Genomic DNA, 25,154 nt, shown 5'->3' with positions numbered 1-25,154 from the left:
TGGGAGATTCATATTGCCCCTTCTGCTTGTGTGCCAGTCTTGACTCCTGGGTGTGCCATCTCTCTCTCTCTCCCCAATTGTGGGCCATAGAAAGCCTATTAATTTTTTTGCTTGATTTGGGTTCCAAAATCTACCAAAAAAAATAACTAAATCAATCGGTGGGAGATTAATATTGGCCTCTGGGCTTGTGTGCCACTCCTGACTCCTGTGTGCGTCCTCTCTCACTCAGTGGGCCCTACAAAGCCTTTTTTTTTTTTTTTTTTCCTAAATTCTCCCTGAAACAATCATTTCATTTTATTTGTTTTATAAATTCTTCTGTAAAAAATAAAAATGTTTTAATTTTTTTTTTTCTGAAGTCTCCCTTTTAAAAAAAACAAACACAAATCAGTGGGAGATAAATATTTACATTTGCGCTTCAGTGACAGTCCTGCGTGTGTGCCATCTCATTTGTTGCCAACAACAACAGAGTGTGTAACATTGTGGCTGATTTTCGTTGTGGTCTCACCCACCTGTAAAGGGGTAGCTAAATCATACTGAAGTTATAGCTCACCGTGTAAGTTGTGTGACAGCAACAAATACCGTTCGTTTGGTAACGTTTTTAAAACAATGAGGAAGTCTGGTGGAAGAGGTCGTGGCCGGGGGCGTTCATTGTCAGCTGGTAATGAGGGTAGTGGTAGTGGTGGAGCATCAGCTGGTCGTGGGAAAAAAAATATTGCACCTAAGTCTGGAGCTGTGGAGCCAGGTTCGTCGTCTGGCTACACAAGGCCTCGAACGCTCCCTTTTCTGGGAGTAGGAAAACCGCTTTTAAAGCCGGAGCAGCAAGAGCAAGTTTTGGCTTATCTTGCTGACTCAGCCTCTAGCTCTTTTGCCTCCTCTCGTGAAACTGGTAAATGTCAAAGCAGCGCGTCGTTAGTGGATGTTCACGGTCAGGGACAAGTCGCTTCCTTGTCCTCTTCAGCAAAAACAACAACAGAGAAGAATGCAGCAGGCGACACAACGGGTTACTCCATGGAGCTCTTTACACATACCGTCCCTGGCTTAGAAAGTGAAGCAGTTAACAGTCCATGCCCATTCCAAGTTGAATCTGACATGGAGTGCACTGATGCACAGCCACAGCCAGACTACTATCCTGGTCCTTTGACTCAGACCACAACATTGCCCTCGCAGGGTGCTGATCAAGAATCAGACCCTGATGAGACTATGTTGCCCCATCACGAACGCTATACCACCGACCGACACGGTGACACAGACGAAGTTGCACACGAGCTACAAGAAGAGGTAATAGATGACCCAGTTCTTGACCCCGATTGGCAGCCATTGGGGGAACAGGGTGCAGGCGGCAGCAGTTCTGAAGCGGAGGAGGAGGGGCCGCAGCAGGCATCAACATCGCAACAGGTTCCATCTGCCGGGCCCGTATCTTGCCCAAAACGCGTGGCAAAGCTAAAACCTGTTGGAGGACAGCGTGGCCATCCGGTTAAAGCTCAGTCTGCAATGCCTGAAAAGGTATCCAATGCTAGAAAGAGTGCAGTCTGGCATTTTTTAAAACAACATCCAATTGATCAGCGCATAGTCATCTGTCAAAAATGTTCAACTACCTTAAGCAGAGGACAGAATCTGAAAAGTCTCAATACAAGTTGCATGCATAGACATTTAACCACCATGCATTTGCAAGCCTGGACTAACTACCAAACGTCCCTTAAGGTTGTAGCACCCTCGGCCAATGAAGCTAGTCAGCAACGCAACATCCCTTCCGGCAGTGTAGGGCCACCATTTTCCGCACCACCTGCAGTATCTGTGCAGGTTTCTTTGCCAGGCCAAAGCCGTCAGGGTCAGGGAATCACCAGTTTCGTAGTAGGAAACACTGCATCTAGGGCACCGGTGGCAACAATACCATCTCCCACCGTCTCTCAGTCTGCCATGTCCACCGGCACCCCCGCTAGTTCCACGATCTCCAGCTCTCCAGTCCAGCTCACCCTACATGAGACTATGGTTAGAAAAAGGAAGTACTTAGCCTCGCATCCGCGTACACAGGGTTTGAACGCACACATAGCTAGACTAATCTCGTTAGAGATGATGCCCTACCGGTTAGTTGAAAGCGAAGCTTTCAAAGCCCTGATGGACTACGCTGTACCACGCTACGAGCTACCCAGTCGACACTTTTTTTCCAGAAAAGCCATCCCAGCCCTCCACCAGCATGTTAAAGAGCGCATCGTCCATGCACTCAGGCAATCTGTGAGCACAAAGGTGCACCTGACAACAGATGCATGGACCAGTAGACATGGCCAGGGACGTTACGTGTCCATCACGGCACACTGGGTAAATGTGGTGGATGCAGGGTCCACAGGGGACAGCAAGTTTGGGACAGTTCTGCCTAGCCCACGGTCTAGGAAACAATTGGCTGTAGCCGTTCGCACCCCCTCCTCCTCCTCTTCGTCCTCCTGCAGAAGCGAGAGCTCGTCCATAGACCGCAGTCGCACAACCACTCCATCCGCAGCTGCCACTGTTGCACACCAGGTCTCCCATTATGGGGCAGCTACTGGCAAACGTCAGCAGGCTGTATTGGCTATGAAGTGTTTGGGCGACAACAGACACACCGCGGAAGTTCTGTCCGAGTTCTTGCAGAAAGAAACGCAGTCGTGGCTGGGCACTGTAGATCTTGAGGCAGGCAAGGTAGTGAGTGATAACGGAAGGAATTTCATGGCTGCCATCTCCCTTTCCCAACTGAAACACATTCCTTGCCTGGCTCACACCTTAAACCTGGTGGTGCAGTGCTTCCTGAAAAGTTATCCGGGGTTATCCGACCTGCTCCTCAAAGTGCGTGGACTTTGCTCACATATCCGCCGTTCGCCCGTACACTCCAGCCGTATGCAGACCTATCAGCGTTCTTTGAACCTTCCCCAGCATCGCCTAATCATAGACGTTGCAACAAGGTGGAACTCAACACTGCACATGCTTCAGAGACTGTGTGAACAGAGGCGGGCTGTTATGTTTTTGTGGGAGGATACACATACACGGGCAGGCAGTAGGATGGCAGACATGGAGTTGTCAGGTGTGCAGTGGTCGAAGATTCAAGACATGTGTCAAGTCCTTCAGTGTTTTGAGGAATGCACACGGCTGGTTAGTGCAGACAACGCCATAATAAGCATGAGCATCCCCCTAATGCGTCTGCTGATGCAAAGTTTGACGCACATAAAGGATCAGGCGTCTGCAGCTGAGGAAGAGGAAAGCCTTGATGACAGTCAGCCATTGTCTGGCCAGGGTAGTGTACAGGACGAGGTAGCGGGCGAAGAGGAGGAGGAGGACGAGGAGGATGATGGGGATGATTATATTTTTAATGAGGAAGCTTTTCCGGGGCCACTGGAAATTGGTGGCGCGGCAAGGCCGGGTTCTGGTTTTTTGAGGGACACAAGTGACGTGGATTTGCCTGAAACTGCCCCTCAACCAAGCACAACCGCAGATTTGAGAACTGGAACTTTGGCCCACATGGCGGATTATGCCTTACGTATCCTCAAAAGGGACACACGCATAACTAAAATGATGAATGATGACGATTACTGGTTGGCCTGCCTCCTTGATCCTCGCTATAAAGGCAAATTGCAAAATATAATGCCACATGAGAACTTGGAACTAATATTAGCAACCAAACAATCAACTCTTGTTGACCGTTTGCTTCTGGCATTCCCTGCACACAGCGCCCGTGATCGTTCTCACACGAGCTGCAGGGGCCAGCAGACCAGAGGAGTTAGAGGGGCAGAAATCAGAAGTGGCGTTGGCCAGAGGGGTTTTCTGACCAGGTTGTGGAGTGATTTTGCTATGACCGCAGACAGGACAGGTACTGCAGCATCAATTCAAAGTGACAGGAGACAACATTTGTCCAGTATGGTTACAAACTATTTTTCATCCCTTATCAATGTTCTCCCTCAACCGTCATTCCCATTTGATTACTGGGCATCAAAATTAGACACCTGGCCAGAATTGGCAGAATATGCATTGCAGGAGCTTGCTTGCCCGGCAGCTAGTGTCCTATCAGAAAGAGTATTCAGTGCTGCAGGTTCAATACTAACAGAAAAAAGGACTCGTCTGGCTACCCAAAATGTAGATGATCTAACCTTCATTAAAATGAACCACAACTGGATTTCGAAATCTTTTGCCCCACCTTGCCCGGCTGACACCTAGCTTTCCTATGAAAAGGTCTTGCCTGTGGACTATTCTGAATGCCTTTTCCAATCTCGTAATTTTCAGCACCTGATTGTCCAGCATACGACATGTTTACACCTCACTAAATGGCCAAACTCCCCACACGGGGCCGTGGTATCGACACTTGGCGACAGCACCCGTGAGAGTGCAGTTTGTCTGAAGAGGTGGGTGAGCCCGCTTTTGGTCGACGGCACTGCCACTGGGCCCCTCCTAGTACAATAAAGTGTCTCTGGCGGTGGTGGTGCGCACCCAACGTCAGACACACCGTTGTAATATGAGGGGCCCTGGGCCTGTACCGCCGGCCACAAGACAGTTTCCCCCACCCCAGCTCAAACAGTGCTCTACCACTTGCAAAATTATCTCACAGCTCCACCAATGTTTAGTCTATGCGCTGACATCCTTCAATGCCTGCCACTGACAATACCATTGTATTGACATTTTTGTTATGTTAGGCCTTCGATGCCTGTCTGTGGTCACTCCTTCCACTAGGCCTCCACTGACCACACCACTGCTGCCCGTGTACCCCTGGAACCAATTTAAAATTGCCTACAGCCATGTGTTATTATTTTAGGCCTTCGATGCCTGTCTGCGGTCACTCCTTCCACTAGGCCTCCACTGACCACACCACTGCTGTCCGTGTACACCTGGAACCAATTTAAAATTGCCTACAGCCATGTGTTATTATTTTAGGCCTTCGATGCCTGTCTGCGGTCCATTCTTTCAACTACTACTACACTGACCAGGGCACTGCTGCCCGTGTACCCCTGGAACCAATTTAAAATTGCCTACAGCCATGTATTATTATTTTAGGCCTTCGATGCCTGTCTGCGGTCACTCCTTCCACTAGGCCTCCACTGACCACACCACTGCTGCCCGTGTACCCCTGGAACCAATTTAAAATTGCCTACAGCCAGCCCAATTTTTTTTATTTTAGGCCTTCGATGCCTGTCTGCGGTCCATTCTTTCAACTACTACTACACTGACCAGGTCACTGCTGACCGTGTACCCCTGGAACCAATTTAAAATTGCCTACAGCTATGTGTTATTATTTTAGGCCTTCGATGCCTGTCTGCGGTCACTCCTTCCACTAGGCCTCCACTGACCACACCACTGCTGCCCGTGTACCCCTGGAACCAATTTAAAATTGCCTACAGCCATGTGTTATTATTTTAGGCCTTCGATGCCTGTCTGCGGTCACTCCTTCCACTAGGCCTCCACTGACCACACCACTGCTGCCCGTGTACCCCTGGAACCAATTTAAAATTGCCTACAGCCATGTGTTATTGTTTTAGGCCTTCGATGCCTGTCTGCGGTCACTCCTTCCACTAGGCCTCCACTGACCACACCACTGCTGCCCGTGTACCCCTGGAACCAATTTAAAATTGCCTACAGCCATGTGTTATTATTTTAGGCCTTCGATGCCTGTCTGCGGTCACTCCTTCCACTAGGCCTCCACTGACCACACCACTGCTGCCCGTGTACCCCTGGAACCAATTTAAAATTGCCTACAACCATGTGTTATTATTTTAGGCCTTCCATGCCTGTCTGCGGTCACTCCTTCCACTAGGCCTCCACTGACCACACCACTGCTGCCCGTGTACCCCTGGAACCAATTTAAAATTGCCTACAGCCATGTGTTATTATTTTAGGCCTTCGATGCCTGTCTGCGGTCACTCCTTCCACTAGGCCTCCACTGACCACACCACTGCTGCCCGTGTACCCCTGGAACCAATTTAAAATTGCCTACAGCCATGTGTTATTATTTTAGGCCTTCGATGCCTGTCTGCGGTCACTCCTTCCACTAGGCCTCCACTGACCACACCACTGCTGCCCGTGTACCCCTGGAACCAATTTAAAATTGCCTACAGCCATGTGTTATTATTTTAGGCCTTCGATGCCTGTCTGCGGTCACTCCTTCCACTAGGCCTCCACTGACCACACCACTGCTGCCCGTGTACCCCTGGAACCAATTTAAAATTGCCTACAGCCATGTGTTATTATTTTAGGCCTTCGATGCCTGTCTGCGGTCACTCCTTCCACTAGGCCTCCACTGACCACACCACTGCTGCCCGTGTACCCCTGGAACCAATTTAAAATTGCCTACAGCCATGTGTTATTATTTTAGGCCTTCGATGCCTGTCTGCGGTCACTCCTTCCACTAGGCCTCCACTGACCACACCACTGCTGCCCGTGTACCCCTGGAACCAATTTAAAATTGCCTACAGCCATGTGTTATTATTTTAGGCCTTCGATGCCTGTCTGCGGTCACTCCTTCCACTAGGCCTCCACTGACCACACCACTGCTGCCCGTGTACCCCTGGAACCAATTTAAAATTGCCTACAGCCATGTGTTATTATTTTAGGCCTTCCATGCCTGTCTGCGGTCACTCCTTCCACTAGGCCTCCACTGACCACACCACTGCTGCCCGTGTACCCCTGGAACCAATTTAAAATTGCCTACAGCCATGTGTTATTATTTTAGGCCTTCGATGCCTGTCTGCGGTCACTCCTTCCACTAGGCCTCCACTGACCACACCACTGCTGCCCGTGTACCCCTGGAACCAATTTAAAATTGCCTACAGCCATGTGTTATTATTTTAGGCCTTCCATGCCTGTCTGCGGTCACTCCTTCCACTAGGCCTCCACTGACCACACCACTGCTGCCCGTGTACCCCTGGAACCAATTTAAAATTGCCTACAGCCATGTGTTATTATTTTAGGCCTTCGATGCCTGTCTGCAGTCACTCCTTCCACTAGGCCTCCACTGACCACACCACTGCTGCCCGTGTACCCCTGGAACCAATTTAAAATTGCCTACAGCCATGTGTTATTATTTTAGGCCTTCGATGCCTGTCTGCGGTCACTCCTTCCACTAGGCCTCCACTGACCACACCACTGCTGCCCGTGTACCCCTGGAACCAATTTAAAATTGCCTACAGCCATGTGTTATTATTTTAGGCCTTCGATGCCTGTCTGCGGTCACTCCTTCCACTAGGCCTCCACTGACCACACCACTGCTGCCCGTGTACCCCTGGAACCAATTTAAAATTGCCTACAGCCATGTGTTATTATTTTAGGCCTTCGATGCCTGTCTGCGGTCACTCCTTCCACTAGGCCTCCACTGACCACACCACTGCTGTCCGTGTACCCCTGGAACCAATTTAAAATTGCCTACAGCCATGTGTTATTATTTTAGGCCTTCGATGCCTGTCTGCGGTCCATTCTTTCAACTACTACTACACTGACCAGGGCACTGCTGCCCGTGTACCACTGGAACCAATTTAAAATTGCCTACAGCCATGTGTTATTATTTTAGGCCTTCGATGCCTGTCTGCGGTCACTCCTTCCACTAGGCCTCCACTGACCACACCACTGCTGCCCGTGTACCCCTGGAACCAATTTAAAATTGCCTACAGCCAGCCCAATTTTTTTATTTTAGGCCTTCGATGCCTGTCTGCGGTCCATTCTTTCAACTACTACTACACTGACCAGGTCACTGCTGCCCGTGTACCCCTGGAACCAATTTAAAATTGCCTACAGCCATGTGTTATTATTTTAGGCCTTCCATGCCTGTCTGCGGTCACTCCTTCCACTAGGCCTCCACTGACCACACCACTGCTGCCCGTGTACCCCTGGAACCAATTTAAAATTGCCTACAGCCATGTGTTATTATTTTAGGCCTTCGATGCCTGTCTGCGGTCACTCCTTCCACTAGGCCTCCACTGACCACACCACTGCTGCCCGTGTACCCCTGGAACCAATTTAAAATTGCCTACAGCCAGCCCAATTTTTTTATTTTAGGCCTTCGATGCCTGTCTGCGGTCCATTCTTTCAACTACTACTACACTGACCAGGGCACTGCTGCCCGTGTACCCCTGGAACCAACATCAGAAAATATAAAAATAAGTATTTTGCTTACAAAAAAGAAAATACTGGAGAGATATCAAATGCAGACATTTTAACATTAAAAACAAACACACAACTAAAATCTGGTACAGTACTAAAAATGGCCACCAGCTACAATTACTTTCTCCTGCAAGTAGTTAACTGAAAGGTTTTTTAAATTGAAAACACAGATATGGCATCCACCGAGTGTTGTCCTGTCGCGTCTTCTTTATATTATTGCCGAGAAGATGCAAAACAATGAAAATAATAAAATCATTAATTACCAAAATAATAGAGAAAGTCAACACCACATTGCAAATAAACATTCATTCCAAATAAAGAAGCAGGGCGCGTCCGAGGGTGAGTATATACCTAATAAGAATATAATCACCCTCGGACGCGCAATGCTTATTTCCAACAGCCTTCCTTCCTAAGAATCAGCCCTTCCGTGGTGTAGAGAGACGTTGTGTTACACTCCAAGGTGTTCCCCAGGTTGCCTTTCCTGAGCTTCGATCTTCCGGCTCTCGTTTAGTAGTTGTTGGAAACTACGCTGCATTAGGCCTTCAAATTGGGTATGGGGTGTAGAGAGATGGTGTGTTCCACTCCAAGGTGTTCCCCAGGTTGCCTTTCCTGAGCTTCGATCTTCCGGCTCTCGTTTAGTAGTTCTTGGAAACTACACTGCATTAGGCCTTCAAATTGGGTATGGGGTGTAGAGAGAGGGTGTGTTACACTCCAAGGTGTTCCCCAGGTTGCCTTTCCTGAGCTTCGATCTTCATGCTCTCGTTTAGTAGTTGTCGGAAACTACGCTGCATTAGGCCTACAAATTGGGTATGGGGTGTAGAGAGAGGGTTTGTTACACTCCAAGGTGTTCCCCAGGTTGCCTTTCCTGAGCTTCGATCTTCCGGCTCTCGTTTAGTAGTTCTTGGAAACTACACTGCATTAGGCCTACAAATTGGGTATGGGGTGGAGAGAGATGGTGTGTTACACTCCAAGGTGTTCCCCAGGTTTCCTTGCCATTGCTTCGGTCTTCCGACTCTCGTTTAGTAGTTGTAGAAAAGTACACTGCATTAGGCCTACAAAATGGGTATGGGGTGGAGAGAGATGGTGTGTTACACTCCAAGGTGTTCCCCAGGTTGCCTTTCCTGAGCTTCTATCTTCAGGCTCTCATTAAATTGTGGTTAAATGGAACAACTGCATTTGGCGTACTAGTTGGTTTGGGGCCTACTATCGGTGTCTGCCACTCCTTGCTGTTCTCCTGTTTTCCTGTCCTGAAAATCCATTTTCAGGCTCTCGTTAAGTAGTTGTTAATGTTAGACTGCATTTGGCCTACTAGTTGGGTTGGGGCCTACTATTGGTGTCTGCCACTCCTTGCTGTTCTCCTCCACTGAACAAAGCTGTGCCGCCTGTTTACTACGGTTGCCAATTTTGAACTGCATTTCGACTACTTACTGATTTGGCCCTACTCTCTGTGTCAGCCTCTCATTCCAGTTGTCCTCCACTGCAATGCCCCCTGGTTATTCCTGTGTTACCAATTTTGAACTGCATTTAGCCCACTTTATTCTTTGGGCCTATATCTGTGTTTCCACTTCATCGTGCCCATTGCCCAGCCAGTGATAGATGAGTCTGCTGGTACATTGACCCATAACGCAACATTCCCCGTGCATGCTACACAACAACATTGTGACCCTGCTGAAAGTCAGGTTGCTCTTCCCGCATACCATACCACCTTACACGGGGACAAAGAGGAAGGTGCAGATGAAAGTGCAGGTTCCTTCATCAGGTGGGGGGAGGAATACTAGTTGGCGACGTCACTGGCACAGGGCCTCTCATAGTACGCAAAAGTGTTGCTGCCGGTGGGAGGCGCCCCCGCCGTGCAAACACACCGCTGTACTTTGAGGGGCCCTGTGCCAGTGCCAATGCCAACAAGTGGGCCCCCCCTGCTTGCTCAGGATCACAGCACTTGCAAAGTTGAAATACTTACCTCTCCCTGCTCCACTGCCGTGACGTGGTCCAGATTTCCTGGGCCCACTAATTACTTGAACCAGCCCTACCCCACACAACTTTAGCCAAATGACCCCCAATTTCAAATGCCTTCCAATTATTATAAGGTAAATTACGCTTGACAAGCTTCATTAAGAAGAATGGATGGTTTTGACATTAAAATGGGCACTCTAGGTGTTTTCCTGGCCCCCACTCACTGCCGACTATGCTGCCCCATTGACTTGCATTGGGTTTCGTGTTTCGGTCGATCCCGACTTTACGTCATAATCGGCCGATTTCACTCGACCCGACTTTTGAGATAGTCGGGTTTCGCGAAACCCGGCTCGACTCTAAAAAGGTCAAGGTCGCTCAACTCTACTAGCAATGATTGCTTGTGATTATATTTTTGGCTCTGTATGTTAATAGGGTTTCTTTAAAGGTGATGTACACTCCTAATGAAATCTTTAACAAGTCTTTCAGCTTGATAAATCCTAACAGTATGTAATGTACACTACACAGTGCTATGATTCAGTAACTCCTGCTCATTCCAAAGATCGTCACAAGGTAAAAATTTGATTTGCAGAGTTTCAATCGTTTATCAATAAAATCTTTTAAATGAAGTGCCTGAGACTGTAGTCAGTACATTTGCAAATCGTATACTTGCAGTCACGTGTTGGCCATTTTCAGAGGAGCAGATTTTTATAGATGTATACATTACACAGAGGTGAGATTTGAAAAGCTGCACAATTTGCCAAAAATTTCCTCAGGGGTGGACAAGCTCTTTAAGCTAGCCCTAGTAACTTATAAGTCTTCCCAGACACAAATACTATGGCCATTTGTTTACTTTCGACCATTTGTTTCTGATTCTACTGTAATGGCTAACTAATCTAACTGTAGATGTATTGCTGATTTTAACCGTGAAAACAATGAAGTTAGGTAAAAGTGTAGGATATAATAGGGATTATCGTTAATCATGGAACACAATATTTCATATTTTATTCACTACTTCCAGGCACTTAAAATGGCTCATGCTGGCATTTCACTATCTGAATTAGAAGCATCTGTTGCATCTCCATTTACTTCCAAAATTCCAAATATTGAATGTGTTCCTTTGCTCATCAAGTAAGTTTTGCATTAATTTGGAATGTCTACAATTGAAGGTGCATCATACCTGATTGCTTTAAAAAGGTTATTTTTATGTGATATTTTTTATCTGGAATTTGCATCAGTGCGAGCAACCACTGATTTAGTCAATGTGATATGTTTCCTAATGATATTGCAGTAGATAGATCATTATGTGATTGGAATAGACCACCATAAGTTTTGTTCGCTGGATATGTTTGATATTAATATTGTGGTTCAGCCCCGTATACAAAATCTCAATAACTGAATTTCTCGAATGTTAAATTTGTATACGTTAATAAATGTTTGCTGATTATGAAATAACTTTTCTATTACAAATATTATTGTGTTATAGTAACTTAGGTGAATGATTACCTTTTACAAATAACGAAAATATTGTGTTTCTATGCAGGGAAGGTCGGAATACTCTTGTTACAACATTCTCCCTCTTCAAATTCTTGACCATGTTTCAGTTCATTGGAATAGTTTGCATATTATTTCTTTTTTGGGTATGACTTTCCTTTCCTTTTTACCTTTGTCCAAACTAGATGTGTTGAAAAGCTATGTTCTTTCTTGGCTCCAGAACTTAAATTACCAGGAATTTCATTAATGTTTTTAATGTTGTAATATACAAATCACTGATGTATTTGAATTGCCTAATTTGCCTTTTGTGTACATGCAGTACACGATGTAGAATGATGAGTTTCAGAATAGTAAGAAAAGGGTCCAGCATCAAGACTACTAAGCTCAATATTTAGGTATAATTCCATACGAAATTTGTTTTTAATGTTTTTGGGTAAATGCCTTTAGCAAAAGGTATGGTTGCCTAAAATACTTAAAGGGAACCTGTCACCTGAATTTGGCGGGACCGGTTTTCGGTCATATTGGTGGAGTTTTCAAGTGTTTGATTCACCCTTTCATTACCCGCTGGCTGCATGCTGGCCTCAAAATTGGATTGAAGTTCATTCTCTGTCCTCCGTAGTACACGCCTGCGCAAGGCAAGTTTGCCTTGCGCAAGCGTGTACTACGAAGGACAAAGAATGAACTTCAATCCAATATTGCGGCCAGCATGCTGCCAGCGGGTAAGGAAAGGGTGAATCAAACACCTGAAAACTCCGCCCATATGACCGAAAACCGGTCCCGCCAAATTCAGGTGACAGGTTCCCTTTAAGGATCAGTTATTACATATGTACATTTGAGAAGACTGAATTGAATGTGTGTCAAATCGAATTTGAGAAGAAATCAGCAGGACCCATTCAATCTGAATATTTGAATAATGTAAATACAATTTGCGTGAATTCTCCTTAAAATGGCATTCCTCATTTTTCTATTTGTAGTTTGAATCTGTCACAGACTGTGTTAGGACTGGTGGAATGCACCAAATAACGGTGTCCACCGTGCAGAAAGGACACCTGCTGCTCGGCAATGGCGGACTAGATGGTGGTATAATGTTAATACACACACTGGTTAGCTTCACCCGGTATGAAGGAAGCGAACCCTGTTGCGTCACAGGGCCGCGATACCGCACAGAAACCGCAAGTAAAGAGTCACAGAACTCTGTCCCAAGACACGGGGAAAGAGTTCCTCTAGACCTCTTACACTCGACACCGCTACTGTGGTGTCAGGGATAGAACTGAAGTAATAATTTATCACACAAGAGTGCGTACAACGCCGCTCTGGTGGACACCACTTACCACCCTAACCAGGGCCAGGAAAGCTCACAGCACCGCACTACGGTCGCTGTGGAGAGACGCTGAATTGTGTGCTGGATGTGCAGGGTAGCACTGTCTGGCGCTATGTAGCTTCCACCATTCGCGAGCAGGCAACAACACTAGGGATGGGAATGATTCAGAGCTTTCATCCATCGACAGGCATACATCCACACACACACATTAGTAAGTTTACACTAGTGCACGAACGTTTTATGGCAGTAGAGCCCCAGGACCTTCCTGAGGGTCCAATAGGAGCCGCAACAGGATCTGAGCATGTGACCCCCGACCTCCAATGGAAGGTCGTCCCGTGGGCATGCTCAGTATGGGAAAAGCAGGACTTAGTCCTGGAAAGGGCCGCTCACCCGATCAGTGCTGGCTACAAAGGCAAAGCCTGGAAAAGCAGCAGCAACCGTTCGCACAGTATCAGCTTGAGCCAGATGCTGGGACCGATGTCTCCGCTAAGCAGGCTCCACTGCAGCTGGAGGAGAATGGGAGATCGCAGCGGACATGGTTCGAGATTCCCCCTGTGCGGGAACTCGACACCTAACATTACCTCCCTCTAGGGCCCCCTCCTCCTTGGACCTCGCTACGTTCAAAGGCTGCAATGAGCCCAAATGTGTTCCCAGGTCATGTTCTCTGGGCCGTGACCCTTCCAGTCCACCAGATAGTATTTTTTGCCATGTACCACCTTGGACCCCAAGATAGAGTTCACCTCGTACTCGTCTGTGGACGAACCCGATGTCCCGGCAGATGACTCAGAAAATCGGGACATATAGACGGGCTTTAAGAGGGATACAAGAAAAAAGAAAAAAGTGTCAGTGATACCTAGGCGTGGAGGAAGAGCCAAACGGTAGACCACAGGGTTAACCTGTTGCAGAACCTTGAAAGGGCCTATGTAGCAAGGCACAAAGTTAGTCAACCCAACTCGCAGCCTGATGTTACGGGCGGAGTCGCCAGGATCAAAGGTCGGAGATGGGTGCTGGTGTGCATCGGCAGAAACCCTCATTCTCTCCTTGGAGGCCCGGATGGCATCCTGTGTGTGGTCCCAAATGTCAGGTGCCTCCCCCGCCCAGTCTGCCACCCTAGAATTGGTGGATGTCACAGGCATGGGCACAGGGACATGTGGATGCTGGCCGTAATTAAGGAGGAATGGGGTCTGCCCGGTGGAGTCGGCTACGGCATTGTTTAAAGCAAATTCCACCCATAATAGCAAAGATGCCCTGTCATCCTCCCTGGTGGAGACAAAATGTCGCAGTTATGTGACCAGAGGCTGGTTGGCCCTCTCTACCAATCCATTCATCTCGGGATGGAGCGCAGAAGAGAGATTGAGCTCAATGCTGAGTAAACGACAGAGCTCTCTCCAGAACCGAGACGCAAACTGGGGACCCCGGTCACTGACAATTTTGTCAGGCATGCCATGTAGACGGAAAACATGTTTAATGAACAACACCGCCAAGACCCGTGCAGAAGGTAACCGTGGAAGCGGCACCAAGTGCACCATTTTAGAAAAATGGTCGGTGACTACCGAGATAACGGTGCAGCTACGAGACTTGGGTAAGTCTACCCCGAAGTCCATCCGGACTATCTCCAAGGGCCTGTCTGCCACCCCAAGGGGTAAAGTAGGAGACTGATTCTTGGCGCAGGAGACACACGCCCGAATATAGTCCCCGACATCACAGGCCATATGCGGCCACCAGTACATTCTCACCAGAAGCTCAAATGTCCTCTTGGTCCCAAAATGTCCACCCACCTTGGACGAGTGAACCCAAGAGAGAACCTCCTGTCGCAAATTAGATGAAACGAAAGTCTTGCCTGCTGGCACAGACTCTAGCAAAACCGGAGCCACAATTCTCAGGCTCTCTGAAGGCACAATAAGCCGAGCCTCCTCCTCCTCTGATGACACTAAGGAGTGAGAGAGAGCGTCGGCACGAGTGTTCTACTCCCTGGAGAGAAAATGGAGGGTAAAGTGGGACCGGGAGAAGAACAGGGGCATCTGGCCTGGCGAGAAATTTTGTGGTCGGTGAAAACTTGGAAGGGAAAGCGAGCCACCTCCAGGAGGTGTCTCCACTCCAAAAAGGCCAACTGCAAAGCTAGCAACTCCCTATCCCCGATGGAATATTTCCTCTCCACCGATGTGAAGGTCTTGGAGAAGAAGAAGCAAGGATGCTTCTGACCTTGAGCATCCTTCTGGAAGAGGACTGCTCCAGCACCGACGGAAGAGGCATCCACCTCCATGATAAATGGTTTATCAACATGGGGGCGATGTAAAATGGGAGCGCCAGCGAAGTGTGACTTGATAGAGAGGAAGGGCTTGGAGACCTCCTCCGACCACAATTTGGGATTAACTCCCTTCTTGGTGAGGGCAACCAGTGGAGCTTCCAAAGTGGAGAAGTGGGGAATGAACTGGCGATAATAGTTGATGAACCCCATAAAGCACTGCACTGCTGAGAGAATGGGGTTCCTGCCAGTCCATCACAGCCTGTAGCTTGGCGGGATCCATAGCCAATCCTTGGGCTGAGATGATATAGCCCAGGAAAGGCAAAGACTCCAGCTCAAACACACACTTCTCCAACTTGACATAGAGGGAGTTTGCCCTTAGGAGGTCGAAGACTTTGCAAACATCTCTCCGGTGGGAGTCTATATCTGGAGAGTAGATGAGAATATCATCCAGATAGACTACAACCGAGGTGGTAAGCATATCCCTGAAGATATTGTTCACAAAGTCTTGGAAAACAGCTGGGGCATTACAGAGCCCAAAGGGCATCACCAGATATTCATAGTACCCATCCCTGGTGTTAAAAGCCGTCTTCCATTCATTCCCCTCATGGCTGCAAATCAGGTTGTAAGCACCCCTCAGATCTAGTTTAGTAAATACCCTTGCTCCCCCAAGCCTATCAAAGAGCTCAGATATCAGGGGCAGTGGGTACTTATTCTTAATGGTGATGGCGTTAAGATCCCTGTAGTCTATGCATGGACGTAGTTCTCCATTCTTCTTCTACACGAAGAAGAACCCAGCCCCTGGGGATGACACTGACTTTCTAATGAATCCTCTTGCCAGATTCTCCTGGATGTACTAAGACATTGCCTCCATCTCCGGGAGAGATAACGGATATACTCGACCCCGGGGAGGCTCAGCACCAGGCAAGAGGTCAATAGAACAGTCATAAGGGTGTTGAGGTGGAAGGGTCTCCGCAGCCCTCCTGGAGAATACGTCCGCATAGGGTCAATAGTGCTTGGGGAGAGATGAAATATCTGCGGGTACCTCAGTAGTAGCAACCTGAACGCACTCCCTCTGACATCTACCCTCACAAGATTCACTCCATCCCAAAATTCTGCCTGTGGACCATTCTATATGAGGGGAGTGGTACCGTAGCCAAGGTATCCCTAACAGGACCTCATCAATTCCCTCAGGAATGACGAGTAAAGAGATAATCTCCTGATGGGATGGCGACATAGAAAGAGTAAACGGGATGGTCTGGTGTGTTTTCTGTGAGGGCAGTATCGACCCATTCACCACTCGTACGGTCAATGGTTTGACGAGCATCACCTGAGGTATTGCGTGCCATTGGGCATAGGCAGAAGACATGAAATTGCCCTCTGCCCCAGAATCCACGCAAAGCTCTACCATATGAGTGGATGGGCCTAAGGTAATTGAAGGACAATTTGGAGGAAAACGTCGCCGTGTCTAGTGTACCTCCTCCTACTACCACTAGACGCTGAAGTTTTCCTGACCCCTGGGGACATTTCCTAGCATAATGTCCCGACTGCTGGCAGACTGGACAGACCTTGAGTGCATGAGCGGTACGGGAGTTAAACCCCACTTGTGACACCTCCATGACCTCATATGGCTCTGACGTCTGAACCGGAGATCCCAGAGGTTTGGCGAATGTGGGAGCCAGCCGAAACCTCTGCCTACACTGCTCGCTCCAACCTTCACTTGTTAAAACAAAGGTTGATGCGGGTAGATATAATTATTAGCTCCTCCAGTGTGGCAGGAATCTCCCTAGTGGCCAAGGCGTCCATCACATGGTCAGCCAGCCCCCTCCAAAATACAGGGATGAGGGCTTTATCGGGCCACTCCAGCTCAGATGCTAAAGTGCGGAAGTGGACAGAAAAATGACTGACCATGGATGAACCCTGTGTCAATGCCAGCAGTTGGAGCGCCGTATCATGGGTCCCAAAAAGACATGTTTCAGAGTGCTCAGAAACCACGGAGCACTCTGCACCACATGATCATCACGCTCCCACAGCTGCGTAGCCCACTCCAACGCCCTGTCAGACAAGAGAGATAAAATGAATCCCACTTTAGCCCATTCTAAGGGGAAATGTGCAGCCAGGAGCTCAAGGTGAATCACATAGTGGTTCACGAATCCCCTACAAGACATGCTATCACCAGAGAATTTTTCTGGCAACGAGAGGCGGGATATGGTTGGAACAGGGGTGGCAGTGGACAAAGTGGCAGCAGCCATGCTAGCATCCTGAACAGCTACTGCAGCAACATCCACAGCTGAGGTTGTGCGGTCAAGAGCCGCCAACCTGCCCTCCAGCTGCTGGATGTACCGCTGCAGTCGCTGTTCATCTGCCATTACTAGCCATACCCTGGCGCTAGTGTAATGTTAGGACTGGTGGAATGCACCAGATAATAATTAGGGAGGATATGAAGTGTGCTCGCAGTCCAGGGTCCATCGTGCAGAAAGGACACCTGCTGTTCGGTAAAGGCTGACTAGATGGCGGTATAATATGAATACACACATGGGTTAGCTTCACCCGGTAAGAAGGAAGCGAACCCTGTTGCGTCACAGGGCTGCGTTACCGCACAGAGAGCGCAAGTAAAGAGTCACAGAACTCTTTCCCAAGACAAGGGGAAAGAGTTCCTCTAGGCCTCTTACGCTTGACACTGCTACTGTGGTGTCAGGGATAGAACTGAACTAATAACTTATCACAAGAATGCGTACAACGCCGCTCTGGTGGACGCCACTAACCACCCTAACCAGGGCCAAGAAAGCGCACGGCGCCACACTGGCGGTCGCTGCGGAGAGACGCTGAATTGTGTGCTGGATGTGCAGAGTAGCACTGTCTCGCGCTAGGTAGCTTCCACCATTCACGAGCAGGCAACAACACTAGGGATGGGAATGATTCAGAGCTTTTATCCATTGACAGGCATACATCCACACACACACATTAGCAAGTTTACACTAGTGCATGGCCGTGCGGCCATGAAAACCTTTTATAGCAGGAGCGCTCCGGGACCTTCCTGATGGTCCAATAGGAGCCGCAACAGGACCTGAGCATGTGACCCCCGACCTCCAATGGGAGGTCATCCCGTGGGCATGCTCAGTATGGGAAAAGCAGGACTTAGTCCCAGAAAGGCCTGCTCACTGCTGATCAGTGCTGGCTACAAAGGCAGAGCCTAGAAAGGCAGCAGTAACCATTTGCACAGTATCAGCTTGAGCCAGACACTGGGACCGAAGTCTCTGCTGAGCAGGTTCCACTGTGGCTGGAGGAGAATGGGAGACCACAGTGGATATGGTTTGAAATTCCTGCTGTGCAGTGGTGGGAACTCGACACCTAACAGACTGTTGCATAGGCTCCTTCAACATCTGTCTCTCACTTCTTAACCCCCTCTCAGATTCGTTCTTACTGAACGGCTGATAAGAATTAGGCAACACAGCTCACTGTGCTCATTCCACACTAACTTCTTTCTTCTTGTTAATAGCTTCTCAATCTCCTTTATTCTGAGCATGTTTTTAACATTATTGGTCCTCTTTCAGCTTGTTTAAAATTATATAAAAAGTCTAGCATTTTTATATAGCGAGCTGGAAGAAAGTTCCACAAAGTCAATTATCACTGTAGCCCTCCACCAATCGGGCCTTTATGGCAGAGTGGTCTGATGGAAGCCACTAATTAGTGCAAGACATATGAAAGCCTGCATAGAGTTTGCTACAAAACACATGAAGAACTCCCAGACTATGAGAAATAAGATTCTCTGGTCTGATGAGATGAAGGTAGTCCTTTTTGGTGATAATTCTAAGTGGTATGTGTGGAGAAAACCAGACACTGCTCATTATCTACCCAGTACAATCCCAACAGTGAAACATGGTGGTGGCAGCATCATGCTATGGATGTGTTTTTCAGCTGCAGGGACAGGATGACTGGTTATTATTGAAAGAAACATGAATGTGGTCAAGTACAGATATATCCTGGATAAAACCTTTTCCAGAGTGTTTTGGACCTTAGACTTGGCCGAAGGTTCACCTTCCAACAAGACAATGACCCTAAGCTCACAGCTAAAATAACAAAGGAGTAGCTTCAGAGCAACACTGAGACCATTCTTGTCTGGTCCAGCTAGAGCCTTGACCTAAACCCAATGGAGAACCTCTGGAGAGACCTGAAAATGGCTGTCCACCAACCTTCACCATCCAACCTGACGGAACTGGAGAGGATCTGCAAGGAAGATTGGCAGAGGATCCCCAAATCCTGGTGTGAAAAACTTGTTGCATCTTTCCCAGGAAGACTCATGGCTGTACTAAAGGGGTGCTTCTACTTAATACTGAGCAAAGGGTCTGAATACTTATGACTAGGGTTGAGCGACCTTTACTTTTATAGGATCGGGTTTCAAAAGTCGGGTCGAGTGAAATCGGCCGATCCTATAAAAAAGTCGGGGGTCGGGGTCGGCCGAAACACGAAACCCAATGCAGTGCATTGGGTTTCCAATGGTTCCCAGGGTCTGAAGGAGCGGAAACTCTCCTTCAGGCCTTGGGATCCATATTTAAGTGTAAATATACTCACCCTCGGACGCGCCCTGCTTCTGGAAGGCTGATTCTAAGGAAGGAAGGTTCCCGGTTAGTACCAGGGCGCATCAGAGGGTAAGTATGGTGATATTTTTTATTTTAATTCTTTATTTTACACTTAAATCTGAATTCCGATACCAATTCCCGATATCTTAAACATATCGGGAATCGGTATCGGAATTCCGATACCAGATTCAGAAGATCGCCGACTTCATGGCCGACCCCACACAGGGGTCGGGTCGGGTTTCATGAAACCCAACTTTGCCAAAAGTCGGCGACTTCTGAATCTGGCCGACCCGTTTCGCTCAACCCTACTTATGACCATGTGATATTCCAGTTTTTATTTTTTTAATAAATTTGCAAAAATTACTACATTTCTGTATTCTTAATTCAAGATGGGGGGCAGAGTGTACATTAATGAGAAAAAAATGATCTTTTTTGAATTTACCAAATGCAATGAAACAAACAGTGAAACATTTAAAGTGGTATGAATACTTTCCATATTCATTGCATGTTCTTCTTTTAATACATCCAAGAACTGTGTTTGCCTTTCTTGCTGCTGCATCACACTGTCTGTGATTTATTTGATTATATTAGTATATTACATCCATTAGTATATCTCTATTAGCATGTGGTCAATGTGAATACATTGGAATCACATAGCACTTTGTCATGATTCAGCAGACTTTTCAGCATGGAAAACCTCTTTATGAAGTGTTCTTTGATTTGTAGGATTCATATAGTATTTGTTTTTGCAAGTAGTACAAGGTGCAATACTTTATACATCATATTCCTCTACTAAATAAGAATAATTAGCATATGTCCCCAAATCTGGGCTCGAGTCTTAAGTTGCTCTATGCGACTACAGACTTGTGGATCTTCACAGCGTGCACAGTACGCACTGACAGGATTCCCTGATGCCAGCTTTGGGACTGGGCAGTCAAGTGACCATAGGTATGTGATTTGCACACTCTGTCTACATTCTCACTTGATGTGTTCGGTCTGCTCAATTCACTTGTATCAAGTCAGGCTAGTATGCTTTTAGTCAGCACATGATCGCATGGATGCACATCACATACTTGTGATCACGTTCCTGTCAGTTCCCAACACCGGAGAATCCTGACAGCACATACACTGCACGCTGTGAGGATTGAGGAGTCTGCAGTAACATTGAGTAAATGCAGACTAGTTCCCAAAAGCTGGACAATCCCTTCAATGTTAGGAAAGCTCCAAAACCTATTGGATTCTGGGGTCATTAATAAATACAATGGAGACCTGTCACTTTACCAAAATGACAAAATAGGAAAATGTTAAGAAATAATGTATGAACTTTTTTTTTTTTTTTTTTTTAGAAAAATACACTTCTTGGTAATTATCAGTATCTCATGCATGATTTGGTTATCAACATTACAGTTACCCTGACAAGTAAGTATATTTTTACATTTTATCTAATTGTTCTCACCAGTGTCGCTGCTATTTTGGACCCACATAAGTAACATATTTATGTCATTTTTTTGTGAGTTTAATTAAAAATATTTTTCTCTTTTTTTTTCTAGTGAGTTTAAACCACCCAGCCACAAAGTTGGCTCCTTACAGACCCCCTGGACAGCTTCTCTCTCCACCTTTATTACTATCCATTTTCATGCACCTTATATTTTCTTCGATTGTTCAAACAATAGCTTTCTTTTTGCTTGTGCAGCAGCCATGGTACAATGAAATTGATGTCTTCAGGTAAATTTGATTATTGGAGCCAGAACAGACACTTGGTCAGCAATGAACAATGATTAGTTTAGTTCATATTTTTACAAGTTTTTTTGCGTGTCTAATTGAGTGGTATTGCATATATAAAAGCGATTATTGTTATATCATGATAGTATTAACTATTTAAGAACAGGGACATTTTTGCTCTTTTACTCGCCTTCTTCCAAAAGCCATAGCTTATTTATTTTTCTGTCAACATAGACTTTTGAAGGCTTGTGTTTTGCACAGTGTGTTAAAGTTATTTCGTATGCCAATTTTGTTTACAAACGATGCTTTGATTTCTTATTATTACATTTTCTTAGGAAGATGAAGTGACCCAAAAAATTAAATTCAGGCATTTTTATTTTTTTTTTCAAATTATTTCTTTGTCCCCTTAGAGAACTTGAATCTGTGATCATTTCATCTCTTATACTATTCTCTACAATACCACAGTGATGCAATTTATAGTGACTATTTTTGTCTCTGATGAAGCTCACCTTAGGGCCCAGGAGTACCAAGGTTACAATGATGAGGGTCTTCAGAAGACCACTGATTGTTATAGTAAACCATCGATTACATGTGAACATGTTGCTGGGGACAACGGGACCCAGTGTGTGAGAACTCCGGCATACGCAAAATTAATTGCTGCTGTCAGAGATTGATAGAGACAGTTAAATGGTTAACTGCCACAGTCAGAATGCAGCTCCAGACGTGGCAATGTAATATAGCTGGCATCAGCAGTGTGTGGAGTGAACTCAGCTCCTGAGCCCTCTCTATAGATGCGGACTCCTTCTTAGGCCGGTGTCACACTAGACCGTAATACGGACGAGTGCAATGCGATAAAAAATCGCATAGCACTCGTCCCAATGTTAATCTATGGTGCAGCTCCCATCATCCGATATTTTATCGGCCGTATTCAGGATCTGAGTGAAATCGCAGCATGCTGCGATTGTCAGCGTTTCTCGGCCGAGAAACGCCAATGAAAGTCTATGGGGGTGAGAAAAAATAGCACAGCACACGGACCATCAGTGTGCCTTGCGAGAAATTCTCAGGCATTGGGCAGGTGACAGGAAAGGCTCAGCCATTATTTGCTCATTTTGCAAGTGTGTGAGAAAATCTCACCATACGGATGCCATACGGATGTCACACGGATGTCACACGGATCATTTGATGCGAGAAAATCGCATCCTCGCACTGCACACGGATCACTGTTTGGTAACATTTGTGCGATTCTCATCCGTCAAAAACGGACCGTTTTTTAATACGTTGTGTGTGTCCCCGGCCTTAGGCTACGAACACACTATCAATATATTGTCAGTATTTTAGCTCAATATTTGTAAGCCAAAACCAGATTAGGAACAATCAGAGAAAAAGTATCATAGTAACACGTCACCACTTCTGTATTTATCACCCACTCCTGGTTATGCTTACAAATACTGAGGTAAAATATTGACCAAATATTGATAGCTAAAGTTGAGCGACTTTTACTTTTTTAGGATCGAGTCGGGTTTCGCGAAACCCGACTTTCTCAAAAGTCGGGTGAAATCGGCCGATTATTGCGAAAAGTCGGGGGCCGACTAAAAAACGAAACCCAATGCAAGTCAATGGGGAATCAAAGCCAGCAGTGAGTGGAGGACAGGAAAACACCTACATTTTAATGCTAAAAACATCAATTCGTATTACTGAAGCTCGTCAATCTTTATATACTTGATAATAATAGTTAGGCATTGAAAACAGGGGGTCATTTGGCTAAAGTTGTGGGGGGTAGGGCTGGCTCAAGATTTTCGTGGGCCCAGGAAATGCAGAATACGTCATGGCGGTGGAGCAGGGAGAGGTAAGTATTTCAACTTTGCAAGTGCTGTGATCCTGAGCAAGCAGGGGGGCCCACTAGTTGGCACTGGCACAGGGCCCCTCATAGTACGGCGGTGTGTTTGACGGTGGGTGGCGCCTCCCACTGCCAGAGACACTTTTGCATACTATGAGGGAACCTGTGCATGTGCCAACGAGTATGCCCCCCCCAACTGATGAAGGAACCTGCACTTTCATCTGCACCTTCCTCTTTGTCCCCGTGTAAGGTGGTATAGTATGCAGGAAGGGGAACCTGACTTTCAGCAGGGTCAGATTCTGGCTGTGTAGAGTGCAAGGGGAATGTAGTGTTCTGGGTCAATGTACCAGCAGACTCATCAAGCAGTGGCTGGACAATGGGCAGGATGAGGAGGAAACACCGATATAGGCCCAAATAATAAAGTAGGCAGTTCAATGCAGTTCAAAATTGGTAACATGAGTACACAGGCGGCATTGCTTTGCTCAGTGGAGGAGGACAACTGTAATGAGTGGCGCAGAGAGACTTAGTGGGTCCAAAATAAAAAAGTTGGCTACATGCAGTTCAAAATTGATAACAGGAGTACACAGGCGGCATTGCTTTGTTCAGTGGAGGAGGACAACTGAAATGAGTGGCTGACAGCCAGACACAGGTAGTAGGCCCAAATGATAAAGTAGGCTAAATGCAGTTCAAAATTGGTAACAGGAGTACACAGGCGGCATTGCTTTGTTCAGAGGAGGAGGACAACTGTAATGAGTGGCACAGAGAGACTTAGTAGGCCCAAAATAAAAAAAGTAGGCAAAATGCAGTTCAAAATTGGTAACAGGAGTACACAGGCGGCATTGCTTTGTTCAGTGGAGGACAACTGTAATGAGTGGCGCAGACAGACTTAGTAGGCCCAAAATAAAAAAAAGTAGGCAAAATGCAGTTCAAAATTGGTAACAGGAGTACACAGGCAGCATTGCTTTGTTCAGTGGAGGACAACTGTAATGAGAGGCTGACGCAGTTAGTAAGCCCAAAAAGTAAGTAGGCTAAATGCAGTTCAAAATTGGTAACATGATTAAACTGGCAGAATTGCTTTGTTCAGCGGAGGACAACTGTAAGGGGTGGCTGAAACAGTTACTAGGCCCAAATAAGTAAGTAGGCTAAATGCAGTTCAAAATTGGTAACAGGACTAAACAGGCGGCATTGCTTTATTCAGTGGAGGACAACTGTAATGAGTGGCTGACACAGTTAGTAGGCCCAAATAATAAAGTGGGCTAAATGTCTGCCAAAAAAATGTTCATAAATAAACAGGGGGCATAGCTAGGTACAGGGGTGGGCTCCTCTGCTGAGTAGCAGACAGTGGTAGTTGGCGCAAAGTATTATCTGGTCTAAATGGAGGCCAGGGCCCCTGTATATTTTAACTATCATCTATCATTTCAACAAATTTGTATTGGCAGTGCCATTGAAGGATTTAACAGCACAGACTACACAGTGGTGGAGCAGGGAGAGGTAAGTCGAGGGTGCATACTGCTGTGCAAGATGTGAGCACGTTGTGCATTTGGAAACCCAGATTCTGGATCTAAATGCGCAGCTGGCAACACTGAGATCCATAGACAATATGGAGAGGAGTCTTCTGCTCACTGAGCAGACGCTCAATGGGATAGATGAGGGGGGGATGGTAAGATGGAGCCGCAGGACAGTGAAGTAGCCAGCTGGGTGACAGTTAGGAAGCGGGGTAGAGGGAAGAGTGCCAGGAAGGCTAGTCCTGATCTGGCACATCCCAATAAGTTTGCTAAGTTGGCAGATGAGGGGGGTGCAAGTACATAAGTAGCACTGCTACAGCCACGCAAGTCCTCTGAAAGCTGGAGGAGTGACTGCTCCAGTAAGGAGGGAAATAGGAGAGCAGGGCAGGCCAGACAG

At 46.9% G+C, this 25,154-nt stretch overlaps 1 protein-coding gene across 1 annotated transcript in view; it reads left to right on the top strand.

Moving 5' to 3' along the window:
* Window positions 1-25,154, top strand: part of LOC138638114 (probable cation-transporting ATPase 13A4) — a 385,556-nt gene that overhangs the window by 286,070 nt on the left and 74,332 nt on the right. The window contains exons 23-26 of the mRNA XM_069727134.1: window positions 11,075-11,184; window positions 11,597-11,693; window positions 21,040-21,112; window positions 21,244-21,418. Of these exons, the coding sequence (XP_069583235.1) occupies window positions 11,075-11,184; window positions 11,597-11,693; window positions 21,040-21,112; window positions 21,244-21,418 (455 nt within the window). The remainder of the gene's footprint in view (window positions 1-11,074; window positions 11,185-11,596; window positions 11,694-21,039; window positions 21,113-21,243; window positions 21,419-25,154) is intronic.

Source organism: Ranitomeya imitator, chromosome 5 (assembly GCF_032444005.1).
Source record: "Ranitomeya imitator isolate aRanImi1 chromosome 5, aRanImi1.pri, whole genome shotgun sequence".
Classification (NCBI taxonomy): Eukaryota; Metazoa; Chordata; class Amphibia; order Anura; family Dendrobatidae; genus Ranitomeya; species Ranitomeya imitator.
The sequence above is the reverse complement of the archived record's forward strand: the minus strand, read 5'-3'. Positions and strand labels throughout refer to the sequence as shown.